Raw genomic sequence first — 23,833 nt, 5'->3', positions numbered from 1 at the left:
TGTGACCTTGAGCACATCATTCCATGCCTCAATTTCTGCATCTGAAAAATATCAGAATAATATTGTATTCCCTTTATAAAGTGGCGTGGCATCTGCTGAGAAACATAATCACTAAAGTTCTCACAGTGCTATGAGACCACACAGCTTCCTGTACATATTAACAAGTAAAACCAAAGACGTAAGAATGTCCATCCTCTGGGAGGCTGGTAGGGGAACCCCAGCCTGCTCCCTACTCTGGGTTACAGCCCAGGGACCCTGTAGTAAGCAGCTCAGCTCTGTATATTCACACCCATTGCTTCCTCTCTGGGTTACTTTCTAACTTGGCCTCTCCCTAGGCCTTTCTCACAGGCCCTTCTTGGGCCCACTCCTCCACAGGACCCAGAAGGAAAGAGGATTAGTTATGGAGAACAAAGCAAATATACAAGTCCCACACCAAGGTTATCTGCCCCAAAGAGGCTCTGGTATCCAGAAGAGAGAGCCCCTGGCCACAGACCAGCCTTGCTCCATGCAATCTATAGCTTTTCTCTGACACCAGCTAGGCCTTCCTTCAAGATAGCACACGGATAACCATCCCTTCTCCTGCTCATCCCCTACTGTATTGGGCTTTTCCTCTGTTAATTCCTCACTCCAGGGTTTGACCTCTCATACGTCTACCAGGGTAGGGATGACTGAGCTCCTGGCCCTCATTAACCCCTTTCCAGCCAGTGTGGGGTCAGTGTCCCCCTTCAAACCCTCATGGTTAAACATTTCTGCCCTATTCCTAATTTGCATTTGTCTGGCTTCAGCTTCCAGCCACTGGTTCTTATCCTTCTAAAATAAAAATGCCCTTTAGTACCAGGTCCTTTCTCCACATGAAGGAATATCTATGCTGTAATCAAGTCACTTCTCAGTCTTCTATTTGATAAAGACTGAGAGGTGAAATCCCAGGGCCCCATAGAAAGTCCCCTTGTGTCCTAATCAGTTAGCTGTTGGCTTCATCTGGGATGAGTGCTCTGGTAAATCTGAAGCAATAAATAGTTTATCACTAAAAGCAATGAAGTCCTGGGGGCCTAACCCTTCTTTCCTTGTTTACCCAAATTTCCCATTGATCATTAATGGAAAGAGACGAGACGCTATAGCTTGGTATGCAATGTTGCACCCAAAGTCTTACTCACATAATGGGCTGAGCAGAAAAGCTGAAGACCTCTCGGCTGGATTCTCATTTCTTCTCTTGAGTGGCCTTGATAATAACTTGAACATCACCCCATCAGTGGGATAAATATGTTAAAATATAATGATTGGAGCTGGCCAAACCTTAGCCTATGGAACAATTTTCCATTGGAAGATGCTGTTTTGACAGAATGGGAACTTTTCATTGAATGTGTAGATTAAATTAACATTTTCATTGGACACCAAGCAGGCTCCTGGTTGACTTCAATTTGACAGCTGCTGGATTCCTCATCTTCCTCGCTGACCAGATGCCCATGTTGTCTGCCCAACCCCCAGGCTCCAAGCTGTCCAGCAAGAAATGTCAGTTTTGATGAAATCTTATTTTTCAAGGAAAGAATCTCTCACGTGAAAAATCCCAAGCAGCCCTTGAAAGAAGTTAAGGGAAAAACTAAAGGCAGATTTCCTCTTGCAACCTTAACTCTGCCCCTCTGGGAGTGCCAGTTTTCCATCTCCTCCCTGGATGAAACTAAATCCTCCCAGCACAAAATTCTACTACATCAGTATCCACAAATTATGTGGATAGGGTAGTTGGATAAAAGGGTGTATAAATAGTGCAGTGACCTCTGGAGTGCCCCATCGTGGCTTGGGATAGCTGTGCAGTGCCTGCCTCCATTTACCTCCATGGAGGTCCTCAATAAATCCACTAAGACTCATGTGTCCCTCCTTGGGGTCTGGCTTATTAACATAAAATTCAGAATAAGCACAAAAAAGTCTTCCAGCTGAGTCTCAAACTGCACACAGCCTCTCCTCCCTGTTGTCTCTCTCTCTCTGTCTAACTTCATGTTTCCAAGTTGGGAACAGTTTTTCATCCCTTCCCAGGATCTGCTTCTGCTCTTGGGGCGGGAAGGATAGCTCAGTGGTTTGAGCATTGGCCTGCTAAACCCAGGGTTGTGAGTTCAATCCTTGAGGGGGCCATTTAGGGAACTGGGGTAAAAATCTGTCTGGGGATTGGTCCTGCTTTGAGCAGGGGGTTGGACTAGATGAACTCTTGAGGTCCCTTCCAACTCTAATCTCCTATGATTCTCTCCTTGGTCAAAGGTCTGTCTCCTGCAGGAGCCTACTGAGCTCTGAAACAGCTTCCTCCCCCATTTCCTGTTCCTCTATGGTGCTTTAAAAAGACCAGATGCCCCCTTTCAGGCACCATTGAGAGACTGTTATTGAGGTAGAGATGGTATGGGCCCCTTCTCTCTTAAACGCTCAACTCACCTGGTGTAGAAAGGGAGGCTGAGAGGGTGGAGATCAGGTTAGTTTATGGGAGCTCTGTTAATAATAACACCAACAAACACTAACAAAATCAATGAACTGGCTCATCAGCTCTTGAACATCAGCACAGCTCCATGAGGCCAACTCAGCTACATTGATTGACATCACCTGAGGGTGGGGCTCAATAGTGGTTTTACATTGGCTCAGTGGGTTGGATACAAACAGCCCAGTTTATGACACTTGGCCTCAGCTATTCAGGGATTTGTAAGTGATTCACCACTGCCTTGGATTTCACTCAGAAGGAGGACGGCATCAGGGAACATGTCCATAATTGAAGGTGAGTGGACACATGATGTATGAACAGGAAGACGAATATCATGTCTAGAATTCAAACCAGGGTTATTGTTGCTGCTTCATGGAGTACTGGAAAAGGGTTGGCACAGATACTCCAATTATACTAAGGTCTTAGGTAGGGTGCACGGAGGGGAACAGGAGGAGAAGGCTGCTGTCCAATGTTTGGGACTTTCTCAAACTATGGCTAGGGAAGGCATTTTTCAAGGGAATTTTGATGCCCAATTTCCATTAATTGCTAAGGAAAGTTGAGCATCCAGACCCCCTAGGTGTGTCTGAAAATCTGAGTCTATTTATAGAGCTGGTGGACACTCCAAATTTCTGTTTCACGAGAAATTTCAGTATTTCACATTTGTTTTTATTTTCAATTAGAACAAAACAAAAAAACCTGAAATTTGAAATTTCCTGTGAATTTTTTTTAATCCCTTTGGAAAACTTTGGAATAGATCCACCTTTACCTCTTTAGAACAGAATAGACGAGACCCACCTGTACTTGTTGAATAGAATATAATAGAATAAACTCACCTGTACTAGTTTATAATATAATAGGCTAGACCGTTATGTGCTAGACTAGACTAGGACTAGAGTAGAATAGAATAGACCCCCCCTGTTTCTGCTCTGAGTAGAACAGAATAGACACACCTGTACTAGTAGAATAGAATAGAATAGAATAGAATAGAATAGACTGCAGATCCTTTGATTAAGAGTAGGTCTTTTTTGCTTAATTTGTTTTCACAGTGGAACAGCAATTTGTTGCATCTCTGAGTTAATGACTCAAGATTGTCAAAATAAAGGGCTCATCTGGAATTATTTAATCTAAGATTATTAATCAGAGATTAATACAGCACTATGGAGAATACATAAAATAAGAGAATACATTGCCACCCTTTGTTGACAGACTAAAAGATGGATCTGTGTCTCTCCTGCATCTGGAAGGGAGGTGAAGTTTTCATTCCCCAAAACTAAGTTACCATACCAGTATTATTATATAGGTTGTCGGAAAAAGGCAACCTCGTTCCCAAGAATATTCTTCAAGAAGCATATGTTGTGATGTTCTACACATTCTGAGTTTATCTGATTTGTCACACATACTCTTTGCTGAAGGTAAAGATTCTAGAGAATAGTCAAATATATAAATGAATCAACTACACAGAAAGAAAGAAGTAAAAGTATTAATATTTACTAACAGGTGCTAGCAAATTTAACTTCTTAACAGAAATATAAAACTGATTGTGAAGAACAAAATATTTCACAAATCTACAAAACAATTTAAAAAACATTTTCATTTCAAAGGTTTTGAAAATAACTCTGTTGATTAAAAAAACAGTATTGATCACCTTTTTAACTATAATAAATATTTTTTTGTTTTCGGGAAGGGGGGGTTGTTTTTTGTTGTTTTTTTTGTTTGTTTTTTTACTACCTCTCCGCATTTTCTCTATTTTTACATTCTTCCCTTTTTCTAAGGAAAAATGAAATATGGGAGGAGAAATAGTGGAAGAAATGAAAAACCCAAAGAGTAAATTTATTCAATTTTCTACTTCTTATTTTTATCCCTCCAAAACTCTGGAAAATGTCTGATAAAATTTTCACTTTATTTTCTAATTTCAATAAAAAGCCACATTAATTTGTACATCATAACAAAGATTGAGCATCTCTGTTTACAAACACACTTTTACATCAGGATTTGAAAAAATAACAGCCAGAGAGCATTGAAGTTTTACCTCTGAAGATAGAAATAGAAAAACATTGTATAAAAGAACGAACTCCAATTCTCTTTGAAAAGAAACCTTAATGAGCCAAAATTGGTATGCCGGATATTAAGCCTAACTGGAGGAGAAAATAATGAGGGGATGGACTATTTGTCATGGAGTCATCCATCTGAAGCCAGTCAGGACTCTGGGGGAGCCTCCTCTCTGAGCATACAATCTCCAGGGCAAGAAGCTTACACAGCTTCGAACTTCCTGGGTCTGACCTCAGAGCATTCACACCACACACTTTCGCAGTGAGTCCGCCCAGGCGGGTACCTGGCGAAGCCAGAGGGCCCTGCACCCCAACTCCACAGTCAGATATTACTCTCAGCCAGCTGGTAAAACAGAAGATTTATCAATTGACAGGAACACAGCATTGGACAAAACTTGTTATCAGAGAAATCAGTGACTTTCAGCCAAAGCCATCTTGGGGGGAGGGGAGCACAGAGCCAGGACTCTGGTCCTCCCCCTGCACCCCAAGCCAGCTGACACTGACTCGCTTCCAGCTGCCTGGCCCCTGACCTACCCATTGCTCCTCCTCCAGGCTTTGTCTCACTCTCTGAGCCAAGAGTCACCTAGTTGCATCCCTGAACTGGGTATCAGGTTATGAAGGGGCGGCCATAGCATCCCTGAAGGCAGCTGGAGCAGTCCCACAAAAAAGTAACACACCCTTATTCTCACCACCTAGACATTGGTGCAATACACAGGGAAACTGAGGCATGCACAGAATTCATGCAAAACAGTAAGACTCACACACAACATAACAAGGGAAAGTCCCCACTACCTCACACTATTCCATCCATCACTCCCTTTCTGGGTCTTAAAGGAAATAAATAAATTTTGTGAGGAAAGTACAGAAAGAACAAAAAGAAGAACAGATGGAGGCTTCCGGAATGAGCTTCACCATCCTGGCTGCCACTCCTACTGTCTCCTGGGACCCCAGGCCTTTGTCATCCTGACCCTGGGCAAGAGAGAAGGACCCAGATGATATAGCCACCCCTACCGGCTACAGATTAATCCCAACCACCACCTGGAACCACAGTTATTTCCATCTTTGATACCATTGAAGAGATTGACAAACAAGGTGGACAGTAAAAACAACAGCAACAATGACAGCTCCAGCCAAACTCAACTAACTTCTTCTCTTCTCTCCAAAAGGATGGTTATTACCATCTCTGATACCTCTAAGAGACTGCCAAACAGCTGGGGTTTTCCTTCTAAAAACTGCCTCCAGCTAAAGGGAAAGAGAACAGGGGGTGTGGCTAAAATGAAAGCCTGACTTAATACTTTACATTTCAAATACTGTAACTGGTTTCCCTTCCTGTCTGGATCGTTAATAAAAGGTTAACAGAATTTTTAATGGTATGTTTGCCATGATGTGCAGCAGGCTGTGGTCTCTGGACACCAAGCTCCGGAACTTGTTTAACACTGTTTAGCATTGGACAGTGACTGGGTTATGTTAACACCTTCAGCCCATTTATTCCATCTAAAGGAATACATTAGAGTGTGGCTGGAGTTTTATTTTAGGTTTAAAATAATCAAAAGGCTCGAGGTCCCCAACACGTCATTACTAATTCAATACAATCCCAGCACCATCCAAATAATCCTTTCAGCAGGAACTCGGCCACCCAGAAAGCTGCAGATGCTCCTTGCCAACCCTTGGTTATTGTGGAAAGCAAACCTTCAGCTCACTCAGAAAAAAAAGAAACATCAAAGAGTTCACACATTGACCTCCCAAAGACAAGACCAAATATTTACACCTTCATGTAACAATCATTTCCCTCCCCCCACTCCCCAAAAATAAAAGAACTAAACCAAACTGACCAACTGATCAAATAAAACAACACAAAAGGCAGCTAAGCCAGGTGCTGGAACGTGGCCCTTTATCCAGCTGTCCAGTCACCTGTCTCTTGCAAGAGGACCCAATCAATGAGAAACACGTACTTCCAAGGTAACTGCATCTAGGTAGAGTCTTTTTATTTTTTTCACTCTGGGGCTCTAGGAAACACTCTGATCCCCTTACATTGGCTGTGGGAGGCCATTGTCCAGCTTCCTTAGAGCTCAAAACCAGTGTCTGAGTTCTCCCAAGCCCCCAGTCACTCACACACACTCCACCAGAGCTTCACCGAGCCTGTGGTCGCTTTTGGCTTCTAGCTGAACCTCTTTAAGAAGAACAGGGCAGGAGGGCAAGGAACAAGGGCGTAGCAAAGGGAAACTTTATGCCATAAGCCCTCGACTGACAGATCTTTAAAACAAGACAGTTCTGAGACACCCCCTCCCCGAGTCTGAATCTGAAATCACTGATTCTGTGAGTCTAGGGTTCATCCGTGTTTCAAGTTGGAGAGATTCCCCTTCTGCCAGCTTGCTCCTGAAAGTCTTTATTACACATGGTCATGGACAGCACCATGCGGCCACAAGAGGGGCATCGCACTGTTAAGTAGGCCCCAATGTCTGGGCCATGGGCTCAAACTCTGAAGTTTCATCTCCGACTTCCATGCCTGTGGGCCCCCTGTATAGAAAAATCATTTTCTCTGGGGGTGGGCAAGTAGCGGAGACACAATAAAAATCAATGGCCCCAGACTCTAGTCTTGATGGGCTCTCAATGATGGTCCTTCAATGAGGTGTCAAAGACCTCTCCCAGGCAGGGCAGCTGATTAGAATGCAGCACAATAGCTGCCATTGAGCCAGGTCAGACTTGACCTGTCACCATGACAATATTTCCACATATACTACAACCTAGTTCACAACATGACACCATCATACCACACTCTGTCACAAGCAAATAATTAACCAAAAGCCATGGTATAGAAGCAGCATTTATACCCGCAAAAGGAAAAGGGTCAGAGACCTCATCAAGTCCATTGGGAACTTGATTATGGATATTCATTTTAGATGGAAGATGCTCAGATAGTGTGATGGTGGGTGGCAGTACAGAAAAGATGGATAGATAGATAGATAGATAGATAGATAGATAGATTCTGATCTTATTTATACAGATGTAAATGGTACAGTTAATCCATTGTCTTGACTCTGCATTTTTACTGGTGTAAATGCCCCTTTATGCACAAGCAGATTTCAAATCATGATCTCAAGGAGACGATCATGCTTTCATTTGGTTATATTTGAAAAGAAACACTAAAAGAAATCATGATCAAAGATGAAAGATGGATATTTTGGTTTTGGTGAATAACCTCCCCACTATCAGTTTCTTCAGTGCAGCTTTGATCTCCTTGTTCCTCATGCTGTAGATGATCGGATTCATCATTGGAGGCACCACAGAATAGAGAACAGCCATCATGAGATCCAGACCTGATGTTGAGCTGTAGATGGGTTTCAGGTAGGCAAAGGCTACAGTGAAAAAGAACAATGAGACCACAATGAGGTGAGGGAGGTAGGTGGATAGAGCTTTATGCAGGCCCTGCTCAGAGGGGATTTTCATTAACCTGGTGAAGATCTGAACATATGACACAACTATAAAAACAAAGAAACTTAAGCCTAAGCACACACTAAAGGCAATAGCCCCAGCTTCACTGAGGTATGAGTCAGAGCAGGCGAGCTTGAGGAGCTGGGGGATTTCACAGAAAAATTGATCCACTGTGTTGCCTCCACAGAAGGATATTGCAAATGTGTTCCCAGTGTGCAGTACAGAGTAGACGAAAATACTCATCCAGGCACTGGCTGCCATCTGGATGCAAGGTCTCCTATTGTTCACTCTCTCATAGTGCAAAGGTTGGCAGATGGCGACATATCGGTCATATGCCATGATGGTGAGTAAGGCAAAACCTGTTGAAGTAAAGAATGTAAAGAAAAAGACTTGTGCGACACATCCAGAATAGGAAATTGACCTGGTGTTCATGAGGGAGTTGGCCAAAGATTTGATGACTGGGACAGAAATGGAGCCAATGTCTAGAATGGACAAATTCATCAGGAAGAAGTACATGGGGGTGTGAAGGTGATGGTCAAAGGCTACAGCTGTGATGAGGAGAAGATTCCCCACCAGGGCTGCCAGGCAAAGCACCAGAAACACCACAAAGTGCAAAATCTGCAGCTCCCGAACGTCAGAGAATCCCAGGAGAAGAAACTCAGTCACAGTGGTTTGGTTGGACATTTCCCTCTCCAAAAACTGTGTCCTGCCTGTGGATGGAAGGACAAGGGCAATTGTCAAAATTAGACTCACAGAGAAAATGAATGTGTTCTCTCTCCATAATATCTCATGATGGGAATGGCAAAGGTGCACAGTTCTTGTCACTTCCTAGGACTAGGAGTTGACAATGCTCCTTACCCCTGTGAGTCAGAGCACTAATGAGATGCATTATCACATCAGTGAATACTGGATTATCGCCTCTAAAGCTGAGGGAGGCGGGCAAGTTTACACCATCTGAGGATCTGGCCAATGTGGTATGAAAGCTGGAAAAAAATACAATTCAAATCCAACATTTCTAGCCTATATGGTACCCTATTATGAGAAACAGAAGGCTCTAAATTTGGGCATGAAATATAAATACTAACATGGCTAATACTGATAGCAATGCTGAAATAGTGATTCCCACTTTCCAGAGAAATTCAACATTGACTCACCTTGCCCCTTACGTGGCAGCTTACCTGTAATGATTCTACCCCAACACCACATAAATGGCCAGCTACCTATTTACACATTGATTTGTGGCAAGAGAAGTGTAAAAATAGAATTAGGCAGGGCAGAAAAGAATTGAAAAGCAACTAATAAAAGACACAAAAACGATACAATTTTTCTTAAGTATTTTGGAAACAGGAAGTTTGCCAAACAATGAGTGAGGTCGCTGGATAGTCAAGATGCAAAAGGAGCTCTCAGGGAAGACAAGGCCGTTGGAGAGACACTAAATGAATTATTTGCATTGGTCTTCACTGCAGAGGATGTGAGGGAGATTCCCACACAAGAGCGATTATTTTTCAGTGACAAATTTGAGGAACTGTCCCAGACTGAGGTGTCAATAGAGGAGGTTTTGGAACAAACAGGAATGAGTCTCCAGGTCCAGATTGTAGTCACCCAAGAATCTGAAGGAACTCAAATATGAAATTGCGAAAAACTACTAAATGTGGTAAACAAACCAACACTTCAATCAGCCTCTGGAACAGATGACTGCAGGGTAGCTACTGTAACATAATCCAAAGTCCCAAACTTACAGCTCTTAAGCAAAGTAAGTAGTCATGGGATAAGAGGGAAGGTTCTCTCATGGATTAGTAACTTGCTAAAAGATAGGGAACAAAGGGTAGCAATAAATATTCAGAGAGAGGTAAATAGCTGGGCTCTTCAAGAATCTGCACTTCAGACGTGTGCTATTAAACAAATTCATAAATGAGGTGGCAAAATTTGCAGACAATACAAAATTACCCAGGATTGTTAAGTCCGAAGCTGACAGAGAAGAGTCAAAAAGAGATCTCAAAAAACTGGGTGAATGGGCAACCAAATGACAGATGGAATTCAATATTGATAAATGCATAGTAATGCATATTGGAAAACATAATCCTAATTATACAGATAAAATGATGGGGTCTAATTTAGTTAGTACTACTCAAGCAAGATGTTGGAGTCATTGTGGTTCGTTCTTTGAAAACATCTGCTTGTTGTTTAGTGGCAGCGAAAAAAGCTAACAAGATGTTAGGGAACCATTAGGAAAGGGATAGACAATAAAACTGAAAATATAATGCCAGTATATAAATCTATGGTACACCTATACCTTGAATACTATGTGCAGCTGTGTTTGACTAAAAAAAAAAAGATATATTTGAATTTGAAAAGATATAGAGAAGAGCAACAAAAATGATTAGGGGCATGGAACACCTTCCATGTGAGGAGATATAAAGAGACCGGTACTGTTTAGGTTAGAAAAGAGATGACTAAGGGGGGATATGATAAATGTCTATAAAATCATGCATGCTGTGGAAAGAGTGAATAGGGAAGTGGCATTTACCCCTTCACAGAACAGAAGGACCAAGGGTCACCAAATGAAATTAATAGGCAGTAGGCTTAAAACAAACAAAATGAAGAATTTCTTCACACAATGCAGTCAACTTTTTGAACTCATTGTCAGGAGATTTTGTGAAGGCTGAAAGTATAACCAGGTTAAAAACAACAAATAGATAGGTCCATCAATGGCTATTTACCAGAAGCTGGGAATGAGCAACACGGGATGGATCATTTGATAATTTCCCTGTTCTGTTCATTCCCTCTAAAGCTTCAGGCACCAGCCACTGTCGTGGACAAGATACTGGGCTAGATGGAGCATTGGTCTGAGCCAGTGTGGCTGTTCTTATGTTCTTATTATTTATGGCTCCAAATCCCATTGCAGTTCCATCTCTGGGTGATGACAGACTAGCAGCATCCCTCCATTACTGTGTTGTATCCTTTCCCTCTGCAACTTTACGTCTGTACAGGCAGGAGACTTGGGTTCTGTTCTGGTTTCTGCCATGGACCTGCTCTGTGAGCTTGAGCCAGTCACTTCCCCTCCCTGTACCACTGATTCCCCACACCCCTTTCTCTGGCTTGTCTTCCAGGACAGGGAGCTGTGGGGTGGATGGCCAGTGTCGTACTGTGTGTATGTTCTGAGCACCTCTCGGCAGCATTGCTGCTTAGCTGGCTGCAGTGTGGGACAGAGAATACAGTGGGTATGTCCTAGGACATAGTCAAGATGGAAAGGTTTTGGCTGGGAGCTTTGACTCTGTGTTTTTGCTTCAAGTTGTTAGTATGTTTAAAATATATTCTGGCTTTAACTTCGCTTCTCACTCAGATTAACCATCCTGCAACTACCCCTTTGTAACAGAAATAATAGAGCAGGGTTTCTCAAACAGGGATTGCCGCTTGTTTAGGGAAAGCCCCTGGCGGGCCGGTGTGTTTATCTAACCAGTCCGCAGGTCCGGCCGATCACAGCTCCCACTGGCCGCGGATCACTGCTCCGGGCCAATGGGAGCTGCTGGAAGCAACGTGGGCTGAGGGACTTACTGGCCACTGCTTCAGCAGCCCCCATTGGCCTGGAGCAGCAATCCGCGACCAGTGGGAGCCGCGATCGGCCGGACCTGCGGACAGGGCAGGTAAACACACCGACCCGGCCTGCCAGGGGCTTTCCCTACACAAGCGGCGATCCCTGTTTGAGAAACCCTGTAATAGAGGCTGGGACAGACGGAAATGGGAGTGAAATTTTAATCTGAATAGACAATATTAATGTTCTGCATCCTAGCACAAATCTAAGTTTCCAATTAAGGACAATCAGACTTTTTGGCTTTAGTTATCTCAAAGGAAAATTGGGTTTGGAACTGAACACATGTTCATGGAAAATCTCTGCTATTCTCCATATGCATTTTGTTTTTCAAGGATAACAGAGGCTAAAACGTTTCAGTTTTCAACAGCTCTTACCTAAAATTGCCTTGTTCTCACTTCCCAGAATGACAAACAATGTTTGGGTTTTCTCAATTTCGATGAAAAGTCTATTTTTGCTGCCACAAAATATACAAATAAATAAGTCTGACCGGTGCCAGATTAAAATAACAGTAAAAGTCTTCAAGAGTTCTGACTGCCATGCATATTTATATTCTTAAATCTGCCCTGTATATTAAGACACCATCATATTCAGTTGAAAAAGCAAACTTATGATGCAGTTTTGTGTGGAATTTCTCACAGCTAGCGAAGCATTTGATCCTCCAGGGTTCTGATTATTTTGTCATTATTGATCTGTCTGTCTCTCATGCTCCCATCACTGTTTTAGCCCACAGCCCTTTCCATGTCCTTCCACTGGAGTTGCTGGGTCTCTCTGCAGTTCCCAGCAGACAGGGATCCACTCCACAGATGTAGAAGCAGCAAAGAATCCTGTGGCACCTTATAGACTAACAGATGTTTTGCAGCATGAGCTTTCGTGGGTGAATACTTGCATCCGAAGAAGTGGGTATTCACCCACGAAAGCTCATGCTGCAAAACATCTGTTAGTCTATAAGGTGCCACAGGATTCTTTGCTGCTTCTACAGAACCAGACTAACACGGCTACCCCTCTGATACTCCACAGATGAATGCTCCCTGCTGTCCTTCTGGCCGAGAAGTGATGGACTAAATAGGATGAGGAACCGAAAGCCCCTCCTATCTCTACAGCTGATCGCAGCTTGTGCAGGCTCCAGAGATGGTCACAGCCCAGTGTGTCCCTGCTCTGGGGCTAAATGTATGAATATGGTCTTCAGGGCTGTGAACCCAGCTCTGCTCTCACCTCTGGAGCAAACCACCCTGACAACGGGCCCTAGCTGAGCCCAATCCCCAAGAGGGGAACAGCACCTGCCCTGGATCTCACACAGTGGTAGCACCCCTGGAAGGACCCTTGGTTAAAAACAAGGCAGGGCTGAGGCACAAAGGGTGTCCCAAGGGGTTGGCAGAATAAAAACATATATTTATGGTACCATCATGTGACCTGGAATAGCTCAGAGCCGAGTGGCACCAGAAACACAGCTGTCCTGGAATAGCCTGTTCCTTCATTAATGCCACATCATTACCACTGACAGAGCAGAGATGTTGTTCCCTTGCATTGCATCAACAGCTCTTGGGATGCAGCCATCAGAGGAACACAGCCATCAACTCAGCCTGCCCTGGCTGGTTGAATTAGGCTATTAAGATGAACCCAGAAGCACGTACTAAAAACTAAGGACCAGATCCTCAGCTGGTGTGTATTGATAAAGTTCCACTGTCTTTCACAACTGGGGATCTGCCCTTTTGTTTCTGATGGAGCAATGGCTGATTTAAACCAACTGAGAAACTCGCCTATTGCACAGTTTTAAATCCATATTCTTTGCCTGTGAGTTTAAACCAAAGTTGAGACACAAGTACTGAACCCGTTTGTGCATTCTCTAGTTCTTTGTCCCATGGGATCAATTACAAGAACATAACTTTTAAAGGTTATGCCATGATTCATTCCCACCAGGGCAGAAATTTGGAGGAATTCAGAGTTGCTAAGCTTTTCTCTGGCTGATCTTCAGTTTGTCTGGGGATGAATGATCCAACTTCTCTTTCTTGCTTGCTTCTTTTGTCAGCAATTGCATTTTTTTCTTACCTCAAACAACCCTGAGAGCTCATTAGGCTGCAGGTGGAATGTTGCATGACATTTTAAAATGTTAAATTCATACCGGTTGCTGGTATGTCAGAGATGCTAAACAAACATAAAAGTCCTGTCAAGGTGTCACCCCCACTCTAAACTTTAGGGTACAGATGTGGGGACCTGCATGAAATAACCCCTAAGCTTATTTACCAGCTTAGATCTAGTAGCTGCCACCACCAAATAGTTTAAACAGCCGTTTATGGGAGAGTCATTTGGAAACTCTGTCTTCCCCCAAAATATTTCCACAGTCTTTATCCCCCTTTTCCTGGCAGGATTGAGACTGATTCACCTCCCACCAATTCCTGGTGACCCCAGATCCAAAAAACCCTTGGATCTTAAAACAAGGAAAAATCAATCAGGTTCTTAAAAGAAGACTTTTAATTAAAGAAAAAGGGTGAAAGGAATACCTCTGTGAGATTAGCATGCAAGCTACTCTCACAGAAACAGGTGCAAAACACAAAGGATGTCCCTCCGTGCAAAAACCTTAAAGTTACACAAAGAAACCCAATTTGATTCTCCCTCTTATGCAAAACGAAGTCGCAAAAGAAAATAAACATAATCTAATACATTCCTTCTCTAAAAACGTACTACTTTTAATAAATGTTAGATGGCTGATTGCTGGATCCTTCACTCTGGCACAAACTTTTCTGAACAGACAAAAGACTGATTTCCCTCCTCCCTCTTTGAAAACATCTTCTCCTCCCATTGGTTCCTCTGGTCAGGTGTCAGCTAGGCTATGTGAACTTCTTAACCCTTTACAGGTAAAAGAGGAATTAATCCTTAACTGTCTGTTTATGACAAGCCCAGATCCCCAGATAGTGTAAAATGGCATACTGTTGTGCAGATGGACCAATTTACATGAGCTGAATATCTGAACTGTGAAACCTAGTTTGATGTTTATTCCTCCATCTGAGTTCTCATTCTTTAACACTAAAATCCTGGTTTAATATTCCAAGATTATGGATAACAGGCAGAAATCTGCGAGCTGTGTATCCAGCTGGTAAATGAACTGATTAATATGGTGGTACAGCAGTGCCAGTATGCGTCAACTTTAAAAGTTGACCATTCTAAGAACACTATCATTGACATGCTTTTTTTAACTTCATGCTTTCACATTTGGTGGTCTTCAGCTGGGTTCAGGGTAGGCTGAGTGACCCAAATTTAGGGTCATTTGAGCTAGAGTCACACAGATAAAAGTCCCGGGGGAAAAAGCATTTTTAAAAAACGTTATTTAAGCTAAGGGGTTTGCAGAGAGAAAAAGTTTCTAGGGCATTTTTTGTGCACAGTGCTGGAGCTCAGACCATTAATGTGATACGGGTCAAAAAAGCCTCAATCTTCCCAGTTTATTCACTCAGGCTTTGGATCCCTAACTGTATTTAAGGAAAGGTACACTTTGAGCCATCCATGTGCACCAGCACAGAGAAAGGGCCACGGCTTTCCATTCCAGCCATGTTGTGTGCTTTAAAGCTTAACTCTTGTAAGTGCCCTAAAATCCAAATGGTCACTCAGATTGTTTTCAAGTTTGGTGTGCCTCATGGTGGGATAGGGCAGTGCTAGTGATTTAAATCTCGGGTCATTGCACCATGGGGTTCCTGAGCTGTAGCTCTCTACCCCACTTTCCTTTTGCTGCCCTGTACCATGCAATGGAGAGGTCCTGATGAGTGGATGAATTACAGAGATTGCTGAGAATGACAGCTGTGAATTCACCGGTCATACATTTGGGGACGGCATTTCCAACTACAAACCAACCATGTTGCACTAAAGTGGCTTCATATTGCCAGGGGAAATAACAAAAAACTTCTTCGGTGGAGTTTAGCTCTCCAAGATTTTGATTTTGAAATACAACGCATTTCAGGAGCTTCTAACCAAGTGGCTAGTTTCCCAGAATCAACTGGTTTAAATAGTTGATAGTTAAGTAGTCCTTGAAATGTGAAAAATATTGTTAGTTTTTACATAATCAGTAGTATATGTAAAGGTGCATGTGTTTTATTAATCTGTTTTCTCCTAAAGTTCTAGGAAGAAATCACAGCCAGTGTGGTCCAGCACTGTCTATGATTTGGGGGGCGTGTCATAAACAGACAGTTAAGGGTTAATTCCTCTTTTACCTTTAAAGGGTTAAGAAGCTCGCATAACCTAGCTGACACCTGACCAGAAGGACCAATAAGAAGATAAGATACTTTCAAAGAGGGAGGAGGGGAAAAGTCTTTGGTCTGTGCTGTGTGGGCTTTTGCCAGACAAGGAGAAGGAACCATCACACTCCTAACAGGGTAGTGAGTAATTAGAGAAGGAATGTATTAAATTACTTTTATTTCTATTTGTAATTTCTTTTGCAAAATAGAGGGAGAATCAAACTGGGTTTCTGTGTAACTTTAAAGTTTTGCCCAGAGGGAAATCCTCTGTGTTTTGAATCTGTTGTCTGTGGGATTATCTTTTCTTAGCTCACAGAGGTATTCCTTTCACCTTTTTTTTCCTTTAATTACAAGTCTTCTTTTAAGAACCTGATTGATTTTTCCTTGTTTTAAGATCTAAGGATTTTGGATCTGGGCTCACCAGGAATTGGTGGGGGGAATTTTCTTGAGTCTACCCAGGAAAAAGGGTATAGAGACTTGGGGGAGGGACATTAGTCAAATCCTGCCAGGAAAAGGGGGATAAGGCCGGGGGAAATATTTGAGGGAAAGCAGAGTTCCCAAATGGCTCTCCCTCAAATGTTTTTTTGAAACATTTGGTGGTGGCAGTGACTGTTTTACCTAAGCTGGTAAAAATAAGCTTAGGGGTTATTCATAATAATAAAATATAATAATAATAATATGAGATCTACCAATCTCCTAGAACTGGAAGGGACCTTATGTCATTAAGTCCAGCCCCCCTCACTTGCAGGACCAATTTTTTGCCTGAGATCTCTAAGTGGCCCCCTCAAGGATTGAACTCACAATGCTGGGTTTAGCAGACCAATACTCAAACCACTGAGCTATCCCTCCCCCTAGCTATACCCTAAACTTCAGAGTAGGGGGGATGCCTTGACAGGGCTGGACCCCCTTATAGTAGCTCATCAACCAAAGAGGTTCCATCTCACTGACTGATCTCGCAAAAGCAGGTGGTCACCTCGGTAAAGTTGGGTCACTGTGTTTCGTTGCCTATGGATTCTGCTGCTGAACTTTAAATACCAGGATTTAAAAATTGTGAATGCATAATGATTTCCATGGATGTGCTTAGCACCCAGAGGATATGGACACCCAATTTCCATTAAAATTTTAGAAAATCTTTAGAGTTGCTTGAAAAAAGACGTTATTTCCAGGAAAATCTTTCAAAGGGAAAAACTGATATTTTTGTTTCAAACTTTTTTCACAGGGATTTTTTTTTGAAATGAGAAAAAATGTTAACGTTCATTTCATTGCTATTCAAGTCCCAATTTTTATTTATTACTGGCTGAACTAAGTGACTGCAGCTGCTAGGTCAGCTGCTGTAGGAGACCCATAAATCTCTGTCCATGCCGAAGTCAATCAAAGGGACAAAGATGCACACTGCGATAGCATGGGATGCATCTTGATCCCTGATAGACAAGTGGCTTTTGAACATGTTGGGCACTTTTAGGTGGGAAGTTTCCAAAGAGATGAAAGGAGTTAGGTGCCCAGCTCCCACTGAAATTTTGGGAGCTTTGAAATCCCAGACTAAAGCTACTAGACAGATCAAAAAGTGTAAGCTGTTCTAAAGACAAGACGCCCACGGTGAGAATCTCATTCTGGTTTTATCTGCACATCTGGACATTTCCCTGGGTTCTTTCTCAGTTTCATTCACACTTCCACCCTGCCCCTGTGACATCTCTCTCAGATTTGAGCCTCTAAAAGCCCTGCTATGGAAGAAACCTGGTCTGAGAGAGACAGGCACAGGAAGACCTCACACGACCCTGGTAGCAATGTGTCTGTGATCTGTTCTTCCTCCTAACTCACTCAGACTCCTCTGGAATTTCAGGTAACATCTGTAGACTTCTTTAGAGAAGTATTCACTCTGTGAGTGCTAAATACTATCCCCCTGACCAGATCGTTTTTTCTTTATCAGTGGGGTCTCTGAGCATCTGCCCTCCTTACAATAACAATATCTCTCCCTGCTATCACAGTGCACACCATTTGAATCAAAAGTCCATACCCTTACATGACCTGCCATGTCTGTGACCTCAGAACCGGCTGCCTCCAAAGGATGACATGGGGAAGTCAAACCTCAGAGCTCATCACTGCAGTCCTGGGCAGCGGGGAAGAATATCCAGCACAAAGAAGAAGATAGCCTCAGAAAAAATTCAGGGCTTCTCGGTTCCATGCCAATTCTAGATGGGAAGCGGTCTCAATGATTAGAAGAGGAGGTAATTGTATTTTGGGGTCCCTCTTGGCTCATTTAATATATATTGTCTAAGAGCTCTACTGAAAGGACTGATAACATTTGGTGAGATACAATACAAAAAAAGATCAAAGTCCAAAGTTGGTTGGCTTTCAAACTCGGCAGCCAATACACAATCAGAGACCTGAAATGTCAATACTGAGATTCAGTAGACACCTGGGGACACCTTAGTATGTCAATGAGGTATAAACATCTCAATTAAAACATCCTTCTACCCAATTTTATCAGGCATTTCAAGTAGCAACGGTAATGGTGTCTTTTTTTAGTGCTTGAATAGAATAGAATAGAATAGAATAGAATAGAATAGAGATCTAACCTGTAGGATTCTGACTGGCCAAGTCATTATGGGTAGAGTTGGGTGAATAGTGAACTTTTTTGGTTCATTAGCTATTAAAACAAATTAAACTAATGTTTAATGTAAAATTTAAACTAAGGCCAAACTGAAAATAACATTAAAAACATTTCTTGGAGATTGAAAAGTCAAAGATGTTTTGACCTCAAAACAGTGGTAATGTCAAAGCAAAGTTGGTTTTGTAGCAACCTGGAAATTTTTATTTAGACTTTCAGGCATTTTGCCAAAAGCAAAATAAAATATTTCCAAAACCACAGGAGGTGAAAACTATGATGGTAGTGGTAGGATGTTCCCTCATAAGCCTCATAAACCTAGTGGTCAGGGTATTCCTCAAAGATGTAAAAAACCTATATTCATTCTCCCCCAAACCCCACCTGATGAGCAATAAAACCTATCAAAGATGTCTCAAACTTCAATGTAAACTTCTCACATTGTCTACAGTCTGTGAATTACTCATAGGACTTATTTTTGAAATAGGAATAAATATAAGCAGATGCCAACCTGTAAACACAAAACTATGCTAACTAAATTATTCTTTGAATACTATTTGTTGATCGCTGAGTACTATTAGGACTTATTATTATTTCACTTATGCAAATGTCCTAATGGGGCATCTGACACTATATTATTTAATTTAACAAAGAGAATGTTAAGAAGTGACTTGATTACAGTCTAAAATATCTGCATGGGGAACAAATATTCAATAATGGGCTCTTCAATATAGCAGAGAAAGATATAACATGATGCAATGGGTGGATGTTGAAGCTATACAAACTCAGACTGCAAAAAACGTATAGTTTTTTTTATACTGAGAGTAATTAGCCATTGGAACAATTTACCAAGGATCATGGTGGATTCTCCACTGTCAATTTTTAAAAACAAGACTGGAAATTTTTCTAAATATCTTCTTTAGGAATTACGGGAATTTTCTCTCTCCTGAGTTCTACAGAAGGTTAGAAAAGATTATTATAATTCTCCCTTCTGACCTTGGAATATATGAATGTAAGAGAAAGAAAAAAATGACTGGACAGATTGGTTTTCAAGCTGCACAGTCACATCTTATCTCTTGTTGAACCCACAGGGATAGATTCACAAAGGGATTTAGGTGTCTAAATCTCAGCATTAGGCAACACCAGTATTCACAAAACCCTGCTCAGCTGCCGCCTAACCCAGAAGGCCCCTAAAGCACTTGGTACCTAAGTTTTTGCAGTCAATGCTCTCTAGCCGTCTATGTTTTTTTTCTCCTGAGCATGTGGGCTGCTACCTCGCTCTAGGCATCTGAATTCCTCAACCCCAGAGACATGCACAAATCAGGAGAAGATAAGAATTCCTTTGCCTAACTTCCCTGCAGGGCCTGATCCATGAAACATTCTCAGACCACACCTAACTCCGAATAAAACAGCCTACAGGGTAGCAGGAAGAGGAGGAGTTCACTCATTATATAATATTTATCCCAGTGTCTGAGGTACTCACCTGGGATGTGGGAGACCCCCTAATCCAAGTCCCCTCTCCTAGCCTCCTGGTGGGGAGGAGGGTTTTAAACAGGAATCTGTTATCTCTCAAGTAAGATCCCTAGCCACTGGGCTATGGGATAGTCTAATGTTGGACTACTGGTGAAGCTGTTCCACTTTGGATAACTAATTAAAGAGTCATTGGAGGAAATTGACTGGATCCCGGGTATCTGCTCCAACCACCAAGCTATAGAGTCATTCTCATGCTTGCACTCTCTCTCTCTTTCTGGCTCAGTGTCTCTTTAATAATTTGATCCAAACTGGGACAGTTTCAACAAGAGACATTGAGGGAGGCCCACACCACACTATCCCAAAGCTCAGTGGGTCAGACCCTCAGCTCAGAATGGCAGATTTACATTCAAATCCCTGTTTCCACCTCAGGTGGAGAGAGGGACTTGAACCAGGTGAGTGTCCTGACCACTGGGCTAAAAGTTATTAGGGAGCTTCCCCTCTGCAGATTCTTGCAAAAATGGTGTGGGTGCCTCACTCCAGGAATGGGTTCCCAGATGAGAATCCCAAGCAGTGGGAGATGCTTCCCTACATCCTGGATTGAGGCCCTAAACTCCCCTTCTTGGCATCTCCCATTGGTGAGGCAGCTCCCTGCTTAGCATGCTGGTTTTAGTGAACCCCATTCTGAGGTGCCTATTTCTCCCTCCACTCATTGCATAGGGAGCCCCAGTGAATCCCACTGATGTTCTAGGAACCTAAAACACAGGGACAGGGACACTTGGCATCAGCCCATCTAGCTCCCTTTTTGAAACTGTCCCTCAGAAGCAGGAAACTGCATGCAATGAACTCACCAATCTCATTTCCCTTTAGACACAGGACTCCATTCGTCTGGTAACACTTCTATCTCCCAATCTGTTACTGTAGGCTGGATAGTCAGAAGTGATAGTCTATGTTTCACAAAGACTCAAACTGCATACAACATGGTGGAGGGGAAGGCTCCATCTAGGGCCCTGTACAGTCAATGAACAGACTCCCATTGATTTCAGTGGGCTTTGGCTTAGGCCAAGGGGCCGGAACCTGGCTGTGAGGTGAGGAGTCATTCCTGAACTAGAGCCTCATGAAGCCCCATGTGGTGAGGAGTCATTCCTGTGCTAGGCTCCAGCCAATCCACAAGCCAGGAGCTGGGCTGGTATATAAGCCCCACAGGAGGAACAGCAGCTCAGTCTGCCCAACTTCATGGCTTGGGACTCTCCCCTGCCTGTTAGTGGTGACAGACTCCACAGGCCTTAGCCTGCTCCAGCCCTGCTCCAAGCCCGGCTCCTGTTCCAGCCTGGCTCCCAGGCCCATTCTTGCTTTGTTCCAAACTTACTCCTGACTCCAGCTCTTACTTTTGGCCCCAGTTCCTGTCCCAGCTGCCTCCCTACTGATCACTAGGCCCAACTGCCACTGCTACAACCACTAGGACTGACTCTCCACATCTAGGACACTGGCCCAATTTCTGTTGTCTCTGATAGTAAGATATGGAATTGACCTGTGTGAATAATAGTTTGTAATAACTGATACTCTTCTTACATTTGTAATCAATGACAAAATTCACAGATCTTGGGAGACAGGCCAGTCCTCGCTTATAGACAGCCTCCCAACCTGAAGCAAATACTCACCAGCAACCACACACCATACAACATAAACAGTATTTTCCAGTATCTATTCCAGTGACACCATCATAGGACCTAATCACATCAGACATGCCATCAGGGGCTCGTTCACCTGCACATCTACCAACGTGATATATGCCATCATGTGCCAGGAATGCCCCTCTGCAATGTACATTGGCCAGACCAGACAGTCTCTACGCAAAAGAATAAATGGACACAAATCTGACATCAGGAATCATAACATTCAAAAACCAGTGGGAGAACACTTCAACCTCTCTAACCACTAAGTGACAGACTTGAAGGTGGCAATTTTGCAACAAAAAAACTTCAAAAACAGACTCCAAAGAGAGACTGCTGAACTCGAATTAATATGCAAATTAGATACAATTAACTCAGGCTTAAACAGAGACTGGGAATAGTTGGGTCCTTACACTAATTGAATCTATTTCCCTATGTTAAGTTCTCCTCACACCTTCTATGGGTCATCTTAATTATCACTTCAAAAGTTTTTTTCCTCCTGCTGATGATAGCTCATCTCAATTGATTAGACTCTTCCTGTTGGTATGCATAATTCCACCTTTTCATGTTCTCTGTATGTATAAATATCTCCTGTCTGTGTGTTCCATTCTATGCATCCAAAGAAGTGAGCTGTAGCTCACGAAAGCTCATGCTGAAATAAATTTGTTATTCTCTAAGGTGCCACAAGTACTCCTGTTATTTTTGCAGAAAAAAGATAGATAGATAGATAGATAGATAGATAGATAGATAGATAGATACTGTGGATTGCAATGATTAATCTGTTTGTACTTGCACAAAAACTATGCCCAATAAAAAATAAATATTTGGTCAGAATTTGTCATTGCTGTGCACGATACCTTGACCCACTGTGTTTCATCTCTATGTTCAAAGACTGTTCATTTTTTCAAACATTTCTTGCCCACAATCCTTCTTAAAGAATCTTTCACTTCCTTGTTTCTAAGGCTGTAGATGAAGGGATTCAACATGGGAACAAAAAGCGTATAAAACACAGACATCGCTTTCCTTGGGAACAGAGAAGCTAGCTTACTGGGTTGGGCGTACATCAAAGCAGTGGACCCATAAAATAAAGTCACAACCATCATATGGGAGGTGCAGGTGGAGAAGGCTCTGTGTCTGCCTTCAGCAGAGCGAATCCTGAGGATGGTGGAGATGATATAGATATAGGAGATGAGCACAATCAGGGCAGTGCTCACTATGATGAGGCCACAGAAGGTAAACATCACAAGATAATTGACATACGTGTCACTACAGGAGAGACTAATCAAGGGAGGGCCATCACAGAAGAAATTATCAATCTCATTAGACCCACAATGGTTCAATGTAAAGGTGAAACCTGTTTGCACCATTGAATTCACACAGCCGCAGATATATGACCCTGCAACCAGCTGAATGCAAACCCACTTGGACATGGTGACGGGATACAAGAGTGGGTTGCAGATGGCGGAGTATCTATCATACGCCATCACTGTAAGCAGAAATGCTTTGGTGGTGAGGAAGACAGTGATGAAGAAGAATTGGGTGGCACATCCATTGTAGGAAATGGCTTTACTCCCTGCTAGGAAGCTCACCATGGCACTGGGGGCAACAGAGGAAGAGCAGCAGAAGTCTAAGAAGGACAGATTCTTGAGGAAGAAGTACATGGGGGTATGAAGGTGAGAGTCAGCTCTAATGATGAGGACCAGGATGGTGTTTCCCAGCACGGTTATGATGTAAATCACCAGGAACATCACAAAGGGGACAATCTGGAACCACAGACCTCTTCCAAACCCCAGCAGGATGAATTCTTTCACTCCTGTGTGGTTTACTTTTCTTACTGGCTCCATGGCTGACATTTCCTTTAGAAAAAAGAACAAGGTAAAAATTAAAAAGGTCAAATACAGAAGATACATTGAAGCTTTTCCTAAATGTTCTTCAACTCAATTGGGGTTATTCACTTAGATGCTTTGGAAATTCCCAGTAGGTTCCTAAATATCTTTAAAAATCTGGCCTCTGTTTTTTTGTTTTTTTGTTTGTTTGTTTTAGAAAAAATTACTATGAAGTCTAGATTAATCAACTTTCTCCTACAATTGTGATTCATGACTCTTCTTGGCTGATTAAGATGTTGGCAAAATCCTCCATGAGTAACACCACTGATTTATAAAAGGGTTGTAGAGATAGGACTATCTATCTATGATGTAATTAATTATAATTTCTGCTCCTGACAGATTGCAATGGTTCTAGCTGAGAGCTTTAACCTCTGTACAAAATACCCTTACTCAGGAACATCCAATGGGAGTTTTGCATGAGTATTGATGAGGAAAGTCTGAGTATGAATGTAAGG

General features: G+C 42.6%; 2 protein-coding genes across 2 annotated transcripts; both read right to left on the bottom strand.

Moving 5' to 3' along the window:
• Window positions 1-7,662: 7,662 nt before the first annotated feature.
• On the bottom strand, window positions 7,663-8,619 carry LOC120380652 (olfactory receptor 14A16-like). The gene has a single exon (XM_039498568.1). The coding sequence runs from the start codon at window positions 8,617-8,619 to the stop codon at window positions 7,663-7,665; it is 957 nt and encodes a 318-aa protein (XP_039354502.1).
• Window positions 8,620-22,388: 13,769 nt separating this feature from the next.
• LOC120380033 (olfactory receptor 12-like) lies at window positions 22,389-23,336 on the bottom strand. Its single transcript, XM_039497537.1, has one exon. It carries the CDS (start codon window positions 23,334-23,336, stop codon window positions 22,389-22,391), a length of 948 nt encoding a protein of 315 aa, XP_039353471.1.
• Between the last annotated feature and the right edge of the window lie 497 nt (window positions 23,337-23,833).

This window comes from Mauremys reevesii, linkage group 13 (assembly GCF_016161935.1).
Source record: "Mauremys reevesii isolate NIE-2019 linkage group 13, ASM1616193v1, whole genome shotgun sequence".
NCBI lineage: Eukaryota > Metazoa > Chordata > Testudines > Geoemydidae > Mauremys > Mauremys reevesii.
Note: the sequence above shows the minus strand (reverse complement) of the source record. Positions and strands in the feature narration are given on the sequence as shown.